The 15,084-nt window shown below is 41.9% G+C and overlaps 2 protein-coding genes across 2 annotated transcripts in view; both read right to left on the bottom strand.

Moving 5' to 3' along the window:
• Positions 1-5,052, bottom strand: part of LOC145399300 (sodium-coupled monocarboxylate transporter 1-like) — a 51,967-nt gene extending 46,915 nt beyond the window's left edge. The window contains exon 1 of the mRNA XM_080271968.1: positions 4,885-5,052. Within this exon, the coding sequence (XP_080128094.1) occupies positions 4,885-5,052 (168 nt within the window). The remainder of the gene's footprint in view (positions 1-4,884) is intronic.
• Positions 5,053-5,252: 200 nt separating this feature from the next.
• Positions 5,253-15,084, bottom strand: part of LOC145399299 (sodium-coupled monocarboxylate transporter 2-like) — a 10,232-nt gene continuing 400 nt past the window's right edge. The window contains exons 2-4 of the mRNA XM_080271967.1: positions 14,781-14,921; positions 13,503-13,721; positions 5,253-5,403 (exon numbers count right to left, since the gene is read on the bottom strand). Coding sequence (XP_080128093.1) covers positions 5,253-5,403; positions 13,503-13,721; positions 14,781-14,921 — 511 coding nt within the window. The remainder of the gene's footprint in view (positions 5,404-13,502; positions 13,722-14,780; positions 14,922-15,084) is intronic.

Raw genomic sequence — 15,084 nt, 5'->3', positions numbered from 1 at the left:
TGCCCTCTGGCCCTGTCTCACTGCATCCTTGGTTGGGAAAAAATGTTGAGATGATGATAATGAAAATGATGAAGCTCAAGAAAACTCAAAGGTAAAGCAAGAGAGGGTAACATCCTCTCTTGCTTCACTTTTTACCAAAAAATAATTTCATAAATAATTCTCCTTTCATGTTGAATCTATCTATCTATGTATAGCCCGACGCCCTAATCCCACAAAGGGTGGCCGCAGACAAAACGCCTCCAAGTCGCTCTGTCACCCACCATTTGACTGCCCTCCCCCCAACTCATTCCTCCCTCCCTCATATACCTCTCAACTCCATCCCTCCACCTCATCCTCGGTCTTCCCCTCCCTTCACTTCATCTGCATACACCCTCTTAGTCAGTCTTTCATTCTCCAATCTCTCTACATGTCCAAACCACCTCAGTGTATTTCTCCTAATTTTCTCAACCACATCCACATCCACCCGACAACATTCCTTCACTTCTTCATTCGTCAACCTGTCCCTGCATGTCACTCCACATGCTCCTCTCATGTAACTCATTTCCACTGTTCTCACTCTTGACTTGTCCCCTTTTAGCAAGGTCCATGCCTCGCTTCCATACGTCAGAATAGGGATCACAATACTTTCATGCAGTGACTTCTTAACTTCCATACTCACCTCCCTATTTCTCATCACTGCTTTCAGTGAACAAACAACCTTCCTTCCCAGCGGTACCCTTTCAAGCACTTCATCTCCAAAAGTTCCATCCTTACTCATCACACTACCCAGGTACTTGAAAGTACTCACATTCTCCCTATCTTCACCATCCAACCTCACTGTGCATTCTGTGACTTCATTCCTCTCAAACACCATAACTTTACTCTTGTATACATTAACTTTTAGATTCCTCTTCCTACACGCTGTCCCAAATTCATTCACCAAACCTTCCAACTCCCATTCATCTTCACTGAACAATACTGTATCATCAGCAAACAGCAACACCGGAATCTTCCAAATCTCACCCTCATTCACTGGAGCCACCCCCACATCCACTGACCTACCTTGCACCTCCTTTACAACCCCATCCACGTATATATTAAACAGCCATGGAAACATCACACATCCCTGTTTTAATCCCACATTTAGATCAAAGAATTCACTCAGCTCATCATCCACTTGCACCTTAGCCCTAGCTCCTTCGTAATTTCCTCTCCACTCCATATATTCTTAAATACCTTCCACATACCTTGCCTATCTATTCTGTCATAAGCTTTCTCCAAGTCCAAGAAGGCAGCATACACTTTCTTTCCCTTCTCTAGATACTTCTCCACCAAATATCTTAAAACAAATATCTGATCTACACACCCTTTTCCCTTCTTAGATCCCCCTTGTTCTTTTCCAACTAGCTCCTCTGTTATATGTCTAACTCTGTCAATGAGTATTCTACCATATATTTTACCAGTCACACTAAGAAGGCAAATACCCTATGGTTACCACATACTTCTCTCTCCCTTTTTTCTTTGTATAAAGGAACAAATATATCTAATTTCCAGTCCTCTGGAACCCTTCCCTCTTCCCAAGCCAGTCTACACAACTTCCATATCCACTTCACAAGAATCTCACCCCCATACTTCAGCATCTCACCACACACTCCATCAATTCCTGGGGCATTTCCCATTTTGATCCTCTTCATTGCTTCCATTGCTTCCGCCCTACTGATCTCTTCCTCCCTCCTCTCATCTCTCCTTCTCCCAGCCATTCCCCAACCACTTATACTCGCACTGCTCTCACTTTTTACATTTAACATATCCTCGAAGTGCTCCTTCCATCTCCTCATTCTCTCTCTCTTCCCCACCAACAATCTATTATTCCCATCTTTCACTCCCCTACTATTTCCCGTTTCACACTGTCTTACTTTCTTTACCTCCTTCCAAAACAATTTCTTACCCTCCACTTAACAATCAGATTCCTCCCAAACTTTTCATCCACTTTCTTCTTACTCTCCTTCACCAATCTCTTCACCTCCCTTCTCCTCCTCACATATACCTCTCTCGTCTCTCTCATCTTCTCCTCTATCTATACTCGCTAGCCAGTCACTATATGCCTTCTTCTTTTGTTCCACAGCTCGTTTCACCTCATCATTCTACCATGCAGTCCCCTGCACACCCTTGCATCTCCTCCTCGCTCCACAAACCACCTCACACGCTGCGTCTATCTCATCTGTGATTATCTTAAATACATCTTGCACCTCTTCCATCTGCTCTAACTCATACCTTCCCAATCTTTCTTCCTCTGTGCTCTTATACTCTGCCATTTTCTCACTATCTTGCAACTTCTTCACTCTTCTCACAGAAGCTGTTTCCTCCTGTCTTCCCATTCGTCTCTTCACCCATTTTCTTTGCAGCCTTACTTTGGCCATCACTAAATTCCATTCCTCCACCCTCTCCACAGTCTTGCATCCAACACTTGTCTTCTCATTCGCTCATCCACACACATGTAATCTATCATTGCCTTTCGTTCAACATGTTCACTGTCCCATCCTCCTCATGACTCTCCATATATACCTGTGGATCATTTTATGCCTAAAGAAGGTGTTGGCTATTGCCAACCCATTACCAGCACAGATGTCCACCAAAGCACTACCATTCCCAACTTCAGTTGGCACACCCCACTGACCAACCACTCCATCCACTTGTACATTCCCACCTTTCCATTCATGTCTCCAATCTAAAACACTCTCTCGCTCCTCCTCAAACTTGTCCATACAATGCTGCTGCACTTGCCCAAAACTACATCTTTCATTCTTGCCAATCGGTCCTTTGTTGGCGCATACGCACATTGTCACCCAAGCCTGTCCACCTACTTTTCACCCTCACCTCCATACAATCTTTTTGCATCCACTGTTCTACACTCTCTTATATTCTCCTTCCACTTCTTGCTTATCATCAGACATACTCCCTCTCTTGCCTCTACGCATTCTCATTAACTCCCACACATATTCCTAAACCCGTATTCCCATTCTCTCACCCTTACTCCATCATTCACTTCTCTCACATTCCATGTCCCCACCCTTAAAATGTACTTTGTCGTCGGCAACGTATGGTCCATCCTGGTCCGAGGCACTTTATTCGTTTGTTTAGTTAGTCTCTTTTTACGGGGTGGGGCACTAACCCCACTCCAACAACCCTTTTCGTAGGCGCCTCATATGACAAGCAGGGATACTTGAGGAGGTATTCATGAAACCCCCCTACTTGTAGTTAAAGAGAAAGTTTCATGTTTGATGACACTGTTAACCTGTTAGTGTCAGGGTGCCATAGTGGTGAAATCTGCATGTCAGGTAAGTAGTGAGATTGGTGCTGGGTGTAGCAGTGATGTTTGACTGATGAAGGCGACGATGGAAGCGTTGACAGGATGGAGGAGGTTCTCAGGACAGCTGGTCAACAGAAAAGGGGGAGGTGGGTGGGGTGGCCTCCCCACGCAGGAACTTGCCCACCACCACCCAAATAGTTGTAACAGAAAGGCCACCAGGAGTCCTAACACTGCACCCTGAAGATTGTGGTATGGTCATATGAATCTCTGTGGTTTTTATGTGGACATCAGGCTAATATAAAATACTACTTGCATGTGTTATAAAAATTGCCCTCCATTTTCCCAGCAGACCTTAATTAAAAAGGAAGAGGATCAACTGAGATAAGAGTCCCATATCCTCTATTTTTACCCTCGGCAGTTTTGCAGCAATCCTCTGATCTAGGTCCTGCACTAGTAATAAACTAGTTCGTGTGACCTTTTGATATGAGGTGTGAAAATATGGTGAATGTGTTAAAGGAATTCAAGGTATGTTGTGTTGCTAAGCACTGCGTAAGGCAAGGATGAACGGGCATGAAGTGGAGGAGTGAGAAGGTGTGAAATGTATAGGTCAGGTATAAGATATGCGTGAGTGGACATGGCGGTAAGGAAGGAGTTGCTCTGTTGATGTATGATGTATAGCAGGAGGAATGAAAGATCATTAATTTGTCAGCATGAGGTTTATATATGTCAAGTTCCAATCTTGGAGAAAAATGTGATAATAAAAAGACACATTCGGTGATAGGAGAGAGGAAAGAGAGTAACCTTGACACTGACGGTATGAGCAAAAGAGTAGTAGAGAGAGGACTGAACTTTATGTTGTAGCTAATTATAATGATACAAATAATCTGTGCATTATTGTAAAGTACAAAAAGTTTTGTGTGGTGAAAAATATGAAATCCACAAGAATTACACACCAGTGTAATGGAATAATTGACATCCCTTGATAATGAGTGTTTATGAAGAAATGTATGATAAAGCTGATAGGAACAGTAAGTTATAAAACCTGTGACATCTTTTGTTTCCCTCACGTGAGTTTCAAGATGTACAGTGATTATGAAATACTATTTTATGTATGAGTGATAGAATTAGCAATAATTGTTTTATGTCATGATTTATATAAAGTAATCTGTGCTGCTTCCGTCATAATAGTACAACGATTGTACAGTTCAGGTGGCCTCTCCCGGGTAGCCCTTTGCGTACAGTACAGTATGCTTCACTAATCAAAGAAATTTCCAGCCATCGTAGCAGCCATCTTTTATACAACTTCCCTCTCACACACCACTCACAAGAAGGTAATGATTTGCATTTACTTATTCTGCGTGATGTGTTTGACCATTAGGGAAGGGTAAACTTTAGTTTTGAAAGAGCTGATACCCCCTCCCTTCTCAACACCCTGTGTGAGAGGTAATGCCTGCAAGATACAGTAAATCCCTGTAGTTGTAGGTTACATACAAAAATTTTTGACTATTAATAATATGCTCCTCTGGAGCAATGTAGATTGGATGATGAAATGAAATAACAATACTTTTATGTGGAGAGTGTAAACCTGTGCCCACCTTTGTGTTGACCCAGGGTGTGCACATGCCAGCCAGGAAGATGCCTAGGATTGGTCCCTTGACAGCTCCTGATATGCTGGCGATGACGTGGAAGATGTTGCCCTGGTTGCCTGCCAGCACACCCACACAGATGCCTGACAGGCCCATCACTACAGCTGCCACCAACATGCAGCATCAATACACAGTGTCAAAAGATAGTGTTTATCAGAATGTAAGGAAAGTATTTTGCAGTACTCAGTGCTGATGATACAATCTGGTTCCACTGTATAAAATTATAAATACCATGGACAACATGCATTGCTGAGTGAGTATTGACAACACAGGGAATGATTTTTAAAAGAGTTTATGGCCCCCTGAAAACTGCAGAATTATTGCTGATAACATGAGAAGAAAGCCTTACATATGAGCTTAAGGACTCTGGTGGCTGAGGCATCTGACATCTTGCTGAAGTATGGAATATCCTTCAGCAAGTCCTCCCACAGCAGGCAAGCCATAGAGTTACTGTAGCTGGACAGCGTACTGTGTGGAAAGTGGGACATTGTTTGATCATTTGAATGTGTTGTTTGAAAGGGAAATTTTCCCTTGAGCTAGACCTTACTAGATCATATAGCCTTGCTAGATGACAGAAGGGCACTACCCCTCCCGGCATGGCAGCTACCTGGCATAGCTCCAACTCACGACCCCCAGTCCCAAGTCCGACCCTCTCCCACTGTGTCACCCTGACCTCATGTGTTGTTTGATAAATACATAGATGATAACTTTATCAAAGAAATTTATAATCTATGATTGTTTTTCTTGCATGACTAATGTAAGTAAAAGCTAAAGTTTGAAATGTGGCAAATAGTCACTTGAAGTGGAAGGCTAATGTGTGCTTTGAAAGTTGTGATATGGAGAAGGAAATTGAACAAAATGGCTGCAAGAGAACTTCAAAAAGGAATATATACTAGGCTTAGCATTGTCATGTGGATGGAAGAAACTGACGATAGTAATTAAAAAAAAAAAAAAAAAAAAAAAAGGAAAGTGATCCATTGAGAAATGTGGAATAACATATCCTTGGATCATTAGGATAAGAACTGATGTAGTTGAAAACAGAAGCACAATGGAGTTGTTTCCTCCAAGTACTGTAGACTGCCTCCGGTGTGACAACATGGAACACTTATATTTTTGTTAGGGAAGTACATGTACAGTAGATGATGGAAGAATGAAATATTGTACAGCAGTTCAAACAGATGTACAAGACATCAAGATGTGGAGACTGATGAAGCAAAGAATTAGCAAATGATTGCACGGTATTGAAGATTCTTGCACAGAGTTATGTATGATTCAGTTATGGCATTATCTCTCTTATTGCTGTGTATGTACTTACTGAGATGAGTTATCTCAAAGAAAAAGACCTGTTCTATACTAGCCTCAACTCATTGTGGAACAGTGCCCCTTGTGGGATACACTTTTAGCCTTTAGCAACTTCAGTGCAGTTACTGGCACTGACAGGGAAGGCTTTGAGGATTGTGTATAAGTAGGTCCCCATGTCTTTAGAACCAGGAATTCCAATAGTTCTAACTTTATGTATTTTGAAAAATTCCATAAGTTGAAAATTTCTGCATCCAGATTCCAGAAGCCTTATCTTCACTGCTGGACTTGTTATTCCATTGTTGAAGGTGTTGCTAAGGAGACTGACCACCTTGTTGTAGGAACCCTGGAGCATCCTGTAGAACTGCTTGGTTTTCTGGAAAACAGAGTTCTTTTCTGCAGTTCACAGACTTGATGTTGCTGTTCTAAGGCTACAAATGAAATATGGGAAAATCTCTGGATGCCATATATAATGTCACGAATCAAATTCGCGACATTTCCCTTTTGTGAGAAGCCACGAACTATTAGTGGAAAACTCACTGTTTATCGTTCAGTTAACCGCTCATTCGGATGGAAGCTTTGTCAAATCAATTTTTCATTGTCATACGTGATCGTCTCTGTGTGAGACATTAGCGCTTCCGCTGAGCGATTTGTTTTGGGCGCGTTTTGCTCACTTGACCATTAGAAAAATGCGGCCTACTGCTCCCTTTTTTCCCACGACTTACTCAGTCTAGTGTTTGCTTTGACAGAGGATGGATCTGTGCTCCAGAAGTGTGAGAGGAGAGGTCAGCTAGCACCCAAACTCCACTGACCACAGTTATCCAGTGCTCCCACCCTTGGTGATACAAAGCATTCATCGACCAGTATTTCCTTTTTGTATTTTTCTAGGTTTAAGAGTTTAATTAAGGTGTTTTTTCCTAGGCGTAGAATTTAGCTCGAGTGAGTGAGTGAGTGCGATCTCATTAATTTGATTTTGAATTGTAACGTTAAATTTATTTTTGTAATCAATAAATTTAATAGTTCTTTCTTGAGCTTAATGTAATGTAAACTTTTGTTTCATTTCTCCATAATTAAGCTTATTTTCCATATAGCTCCTAGCTTGCATAAACGTTTGCCTTTCATAACTGGTACTTAGACCAGTCTTGTATTAAACTTAAAATCCGTTGTGCCTTCTAGGAGTTAAGCATCAGCAAGAACCTGATGTTAGTATTAGTTATTTATTGTCAGGGGTGAAGTAACTTTCTCCAGAGGCAACAGTACTATTAAACAGCAATTGAGTGATTAGTCTCTGCTGTGTACTGTTGAGAAAGTTTATAAATTCTCGTTCTTGAGAATCGTGCGAAGCGGACCGGTAAAGTAATCATTGCTTGATGTAGCAAGACAATCGTTGTCCCTGCTCTTCAATATTATTGAATATTATTATCAGTTAAATAATATTTAAGCATTTATTTTAAAAACCCAGTGATATTATAAAAACCCCGTGACATATAACTATTCAGTTTTGAGTATGGAATGCATTAATGAGTATGCAGTGTCAGTCAGGAGTCAGTTTGGTGTGGTCAGTGTTGTTGTTGACCCTTTTGAGTGGTAGGGTACTCATAAGTGTGTTACTGTGGGAGAAGCTGATGAATATGTTGTTGAATACCCAAGATCAAGTAGGGGATTTGTCTCACCAGAGACTCTAGCAACAGTTGATGGGTTATGCTTCTAGACTGGCTAGGGACTGAGGGCCACATAGATTTCTGGCTTGTCGGTCAAGAGTTTTACCAAGAATGGACAAAGAGGGGTATATCAGGGAAATTCCTGAGGAGTTAGAGGGTGGCATTCAAGTACAGTAAAAGTCTTGTAATCCGAGTGCCAGGGGACCGAGGGTCTTTCGGACTACTGTTTTATTTATTTTTTTTTTTCGGACTACTAGGGGGGACTTTTGAAAACATTCCCTAATTCATGGAAAGAAGCCAATATCCACCCAATTCCAAAGAAAGGAAGCTCCTCTGACCTCTGATTACAGACCAATAGCTGTCACATCTTTTGGTAAGGTTTTTGAAACTGTAATTAATAAGCACATAGTTAAACATCCTGAATCCGACAAATTAATTAGTGATAGACAATATGGTTTTTGCCACGAGAGATCCACCATTGACATACTCAATCTCCTGAATCATACCATCCATCAATCAGTTGACCTACATGGAGAAACTTATGGGTAGCCCTGAATAATCTAAAGCTTTCAACAGAGTGTGGCACCGTTCCCTCTTGTCCAAACTCCCTTGCTATGGACTAAACTCTTTGTTCCTTTGATTTCCTCGTATCTCAGCAACAGAAAAATAAGAGTAAAAGTAGATGCTGCATATTTCACTTTCCACTCAATTAACACTGGCGTGCTGCAGGGATCAGTTCTGGCACCAACCCTGTTCCTTGTTCATATTAGTAATCTCTTATCTGTCACCCACAATCCCATCCATTCACATGCAGATGACTCAACATTTCATAGTTCATTCACAATTAGACATCCATTTACAAAGTCTGATATCTCTAACTCTCAACTCAGTACAGCCATTGCTTTAAATCAAGACTTATCAATGATCAGTGAATGGGGACAAAATAACCTTGTCTCATTTAATGCTAGTAAAACTAAGTATATACAATTTACTATTAGACAGGTATTGCCAGAATCGTATATTGCCTTCAATGCTACAAATATTCCCATTTCCAAAAGTATTGAAATTCTCGGTGTCTCGCTTAACAATGCCCTCAGCTGGACCTCTCATGTCAGATCACTTGCTAAAACCACCTCAAAGAAACTTGGATTATTGTACAGAGTCCGTAACTTCTTCACTGATGAGCAATTAGTTATAATTTATAAGAGTCATGTGCGCTGTCAGCTTGAATACTGCTCACCCGTGTGGAGTGGATGTGGAGAGGTTGCATTAAAACAAGTAGACAAAATCAGAACAAAGCTGTTAGAATTATTAATAACCGTGCTATTACTAATAAACTACCTCCCCTACAAGTAAGAAGGAATGTTGCCTCCTTTGCGTTATTTTAAAGATATTTTTATGGCAAATACTAAGACGAAGTTGGGTCCATTGTGCCACCTCTCCATGCCCTCCATCGTGCTACATGTGCAGCTGGCAGCGCTCATGACTGGAATGTCACTCAGCCATACTGCAGAACTTCTGCCTATCAGAATTCTTTCATTCCCCATTGCATTTCTCTGGAACTCGCTTCCCCATAGTTGTTTCCCTCCAAACTCCAACCTACTGCTGTTCAAGTATAACTGTTACAGATATTTTATGAACAGAAGACCAGTAATCTGGTGCATGGATTTGTTTTTTGTTTATTCGTTTGTTTTTCCTTCCTCTGTTCTGTTATTTATATATATATATATATATATATATATATATATATATATATATATATATATATATATATATATATATAGGATCATTAAATAAAGCTTAAAATGTTATGGTTTATTGTTTTACTCACCGGAAAATGCAAAGAATTGTGGATGAATAGTTGCAGGCAGGTACATCCAAGTAGAAGAGCAAGTCCAAGCCAGATAAATCTTTAGATAATTCCCATAAATATATGAGAAAACCTAGAAAAAAAAAAAAAAAAAACGCCTTGCAATATTCGGAGTATTGGGATGTTTGGATTATTGGTGGTCGGATTGGAGGACTTTTACTTTAAATGACCTTCGACCTGCTATCAAGCCCTGAAGAAACTCTACCCCAGACCTGCCTCTCAGGTTAATTCTGCTGATATAGTAGATAGATGGATTGTGTCTAGAGCGTGACTAGAGGGCTCATTGGCCTGAATACTTAAAGTAGTTGTGTACAGCAGAACCCAGCATGGAGCTTCCATCGGCTGATGTGCAGTCGCTTGCTGCCATCCCACCAGTCTACAATGCCATGTCTTCCTTATATGAATACAGGAAGGCAGTGATAAGGCTGAAAAGTGGTAGGGCGACTGGTCTTTGTGGCATCAGGCAAAACTGATCAAAGCTGAGGAAGAAGCCATATATGGGGATTACTTGCAGTAGTAGAAGCTGTTCGATGTACTGGTATAATTCCTCCTGACTGGACAAGGTGTTTGGTTAGCCCTGTTTGGGAAGGGAAAGGAGATCAGTTTGACTGCAGTAACTACCACGGTGTTACAGTGTTCAGTGCTCCAGGCAAGGGTCTTCCTCATATGCTGTTGATGGATATCCAGGACCATTAGTTCAAGATTCAGAGGCCTCGGCAATCTTTACCCAAGAAGTCTACACTTGACTGTATTCTAACCATTGTGAGTTTCAGTAAGGGCTGCTGGCAGCCTGCATCAGTCTTAAGAAGTCGCTTCACTCAGCAAATGAGGCAGCAGTAGGGGACTCCTGTTCCCCTGGCACCCCCACTGTGTTTATCGAGTTGATAACTGTCTTATATTTAACACTGTGTGTGTGTGTGTGTGTGTGTGTGTGTGTGTGTGTGTGTGTGTGTGTGTGTGTGTGAATGTGTGTGTGTGTGTGTGTGTGTGTGTGTGTGTGTGTGTGTGTGTGTGTGTGTGTGTGTGTGTGTGTGTTCTTAGGCGTACCCATTGAGTTTATTTTTTCATTTTCCAGTGTGAGAATAATGATGAAAAGTGTGAGGGTCATGACAAAAGATGTGATAGTGATGATCAGGTTGGAATCCAAGAATATTTTGAGGTGTTGTCCGTGCACAATCCCAAAGTGATGAGCAATTGGCAGTTGGTATCATTTGCTCTTTTATTACGTTTTCAGACTTTTGACTCGATGATGAAGTACTGTGAACATGGATGTGAATATTGTTTATGTACCGGTATTGTTCGTAACTTTCGTGCTTGCATGCTCCAGCTTTGGTCACCTAATGGTGTCTCTCAACGCTACTTGATCTCTGGCAGCTCCTATTTAGTCCTTTATCCTTGAGGCCACACTCTGTAACCTTATCCCGGGTCTTTTTCGGTCTGCCTCTCACAACCGAACTCCCAACGTGAATAGGTTGTATCATTGTTCTATCGTTCATTCATATTTGAAGGATCTAACAGGTTTGCATGACTCGGCCTTGGTCATCTACTGGCGGGTGTCCATGCTCCTCAATCTCTGGCAGCTTCCCTATTCAGTCCCTTATCCCTGAGTTCACACTCAGTGACCTCGTCCCAGGTTTTTTTCAGTCTACCTTTCGCAACCCTACCCCAAGCATTAACACTTCTCATTTTCTGCAACCAATTACCATCTCCCACCCTCTACACATACCAAAACCATCTCAATCTACTGTTCTTCATCACAGCACCAATACACTCCAGTCCCATCCTATCCCTCAACTCTTGCACTGTAAACCTAGTCCCCCCCCCCAGGTCTCACATTCAAGGACGCATTGCACATCCACCTAATCATTGTCATTTCTATACGTTTGACCAAGCGACTATCCTCTTCCTTTACTGCTCGAGTCCCACTACCATACAGCATTACACTCCAAACACATGCTGCATACAAAGATACCTTAGCATGGAGGGAGAGCGTTCTCAATGTCAGGAGAGGCAAGAGCTCCCGGAACTTCTTCTAACCACCACACTCTAGCCACAGTGCTAGCTCCTGCCCCACCTCCAACACATGACATGTCTCCCAAATAACAAAACTCTTCCACACACTCAGAGACTCACCAACAAGCTCAATCCTTTCATGCCTGACAATCTCCACCAGCTCTCCCCGCCACACCACGCACACAATATCAGCATTATCTCGCTGTCTACCTCTAATACCACTACATCTCTCATGCACCCACTTATCACAGACACTGCACGAGGTGGAATTACTTCCCACGCCCTTGTGGCAAATCGCACATGGCCACTCTCCCTCGTCTTTGACAGTACCGCCCCCAACCCTAGATATCATCACTTTTGTTTTATCTGCATTTGCTCTTAAGTCAGTGTGCCCATACCATCTCCTCCACTTCGTAAATCTTTCCTCTGCCCCCCCCTTTTATTCTCTGCAATCATCACCAAATCATCAGCATACATCTCCCACGGGAATCCATTTCTGAAGTCACGTGAGAGGGCTTCAAGTACCATGATAAACAACAAGAGGCTCAAGACTGACCCCCTGATGCACACCAACATTCATGGAAAACTCATCACTCAAATCTCCATTCACCCTTACCTGGTGCGAGCACCCACATACATGGCCATAACCACCCTAACCAAGCCACTCCTCCATCCCAAGCTTTCTCATTGTCCACTTCACCACCTCTCTAGGGACTGTCAAAGGCCTTCTCCAAAGCAACGAAAACAAAGTACTGTTCCCGTTTCTTTCCTATATATTTTCCTGAAGCTGTCGAACAATGAATATGGCATCAGTGGTCCCTTTACCTGGCATAAACCCAAACTGCCTCTCATCAATATTCACTCTTTCTCTAATCATACCTTCTAGAACTCTCTCCATTACCTTCATTATTTGGTGTAAAAGCTTTATGCCTCCATAATTTCCTTTTACAAGGGCATCACCTTTCCCCTTGTACACATTTCTATGGGGGAAAAAATAATAAGGGAAAGACCCAATTTGCATGTGTATATTGCAGAGTGACGGAAATAATGCATCACTAAACTCATGTGGCAGTATCTTATGTGTTGTGGGTATGGCTCAGTCTGCTAGTATGGGCGCGGATGATGGAATATGAGTATGAAATATATATGCGATGCAGGGTAGATACTGGTAATACTAAGTGATGATAAAGGATGTAAGAGTGATGATAAAGGATGTGAGAGTGATGATAATGGATGTGTGAGTGATGATAAAAGATGTGAGAGTGATGATAAAGGATGTGTAAGTGATGATGGATGTGAGTGATGACAAAGGATGTGAGTGATGATACAGGATGTGAGAGTGATGATAAAGGATAGTGTTAATGGATGTGAGAGTGTAGATAAAGGATGTGAGAGTGATGATAAAGGATGTGGATGAAAGTGATAATAAAGGATAGTGTTGATGGATGTGAGTAATGATAAAGGAAGTGGATGAAAATCATGATAAAGGATAATGATGATGGATGTGAGTGATGATAAAGGATATGAGAGTGATGTTTAAGGATGTGAAAGTGATGATGGATGTGAGAGTGATGATTCAGGATGAGAGTGATGATAAAGGATAGTGATGATAAAAGATGTGAGTGATGATAATGGATAGTGATGATGGATGTGAGTGATGATAAAGGATGTGGGTGATAATAATGGCTGCTGCTAAGAAAAGGAAGAACCACTACATCACCCACCTAAGGGCGCCGCCATAGACAGCTGCCACAAAGACCCCAGGAACGCCAGTGAGGTGACCCAACTTCTGCATGACCAGGTAAGGGATCACCTGATCGGGTTTCTGTATCCTGCCTGATGCCAAGGGATCGCAGTCTCTGAAGGCAGCATAGGCAACCAGGCCGGAGAAGCAGAACAGACCCCACAGCAGCCACACACCCACGGCAAAAGATATGACCAACCTGTGGGGAAAAACACGTAAAATAAGGATTAAATGGTACCAGTAGGTACCTTTTAACAACCACACACCCACAGCAAAAGCGATGACCAACCTGTGGCAAAAACGTAAAAATTATTAGATGTACTAACAGAGAAGTACAACATACCCCACAACAGCCACACACCCACAGCAAGAGATGGCCAACCTGTAGTAAAAACAAGAGGCTTACGAGGTCCATATAAATTAAGCATTGGTGAGTGTATGTCAGTGAAGTACCCTGCAATGAGCTGAAGCACTGATCTTCTGAGCACTACAAATGATAGTTCGTGTTTAGTGTTGGGACGATACGTGGATTAAGCAGTGTTGTGCTGGGCCAGTATTTGTACAGTTTATGTGAATTCTGTGCTTTCAGCCCTTACCTTGAGGATTTTTATACTCATATAAAGTCTGCTATGAACTTTAACATAAATGAATCTGAACACTTAAATATGCAATGTGTCCACACTCAATTCTCATTATGCAACTCCATGAGAATGTAGTGGGGTTACGCAGTTTTGTTGTGCCTGTCTTCTCTACGGATATCCACACACCCTTCTTACCCTCAGCATATTCCCTTCATTCATTTGACTGTCTTGCATCCACTCTCGTCTCCCATTTTCCCTTACTGCCCATTCAACATAGGCATCCCACCAAATTGAACCTTTCTTACTCCTGGCTACCCTTGCATTCCTAACCAAACACTCCCGCAATCAACACACGTTTTCCTGATCCATTTGTTCCTAATTCACTGACTCTAACTCATCTTTTCCCTCAGTACTCACCTCACTGCTTTTGCTTTAAACTTCGCTACTTCTCATTCCCGTTGTCCCCTTCCTCTCTATCCACCACGTTCCTCGCAGCTTTATCTTTTATACCACAGTCTTACTATCAATGAACTCCTACCATCACCTCTAACTGCTTTCGTATCTGTAACACTTCTAAGCATCTTTCTAAAACTTTTACAACCAGTTAGTCTCCCTTCAATATAAATAGGAAGGTAGATAGACCAATGGATAAAGAGATGTAAACAAGGCCATCTAACCTTCGTGCCATAGCGAGGTTACCGATGGAAGCAAATCTCTGGTAGCTGGGCTGGTTGATGCCAATGGCCTCCATGGTGAGGAAGAAGCCAAGCACGGCGGTCGACCAGAAGGTGTGGCGCACGAAAGGACTTGTGTTCATGCTATGGCAGAAACAGGAGGCTGTAGTGTGGCCTGTTACTGTATGGTCATATATATATATATTTTTTTTTCTTATTATTTCAGTGTCGTTGAATATTATAAAGCCGACTCTAAAGTTAACTCTTACCTGTATGACTTTATGGTTATATTTTCTTTTATGATTTC

Source organism: Coenobita brevimanus, chromosome 48, assembly GCF_032717465.1.
Source record: "Coenobita brevimanus isolate Jiangsu-jjx chromosome 48, ASM3271746v2, whole genome shotgun sequence".
NCBI lineage: Eukaryota > Metazoa > Arthropoda > Malacostraca > Decapoda > Coenobitidae > Coenobita > Coenobita brevimanus.
The sequence above is the reverse complement of the archived record's forward strand: the minus strand, read 5'-3'. Positions and strand labels throughout refer to the sequence as shown.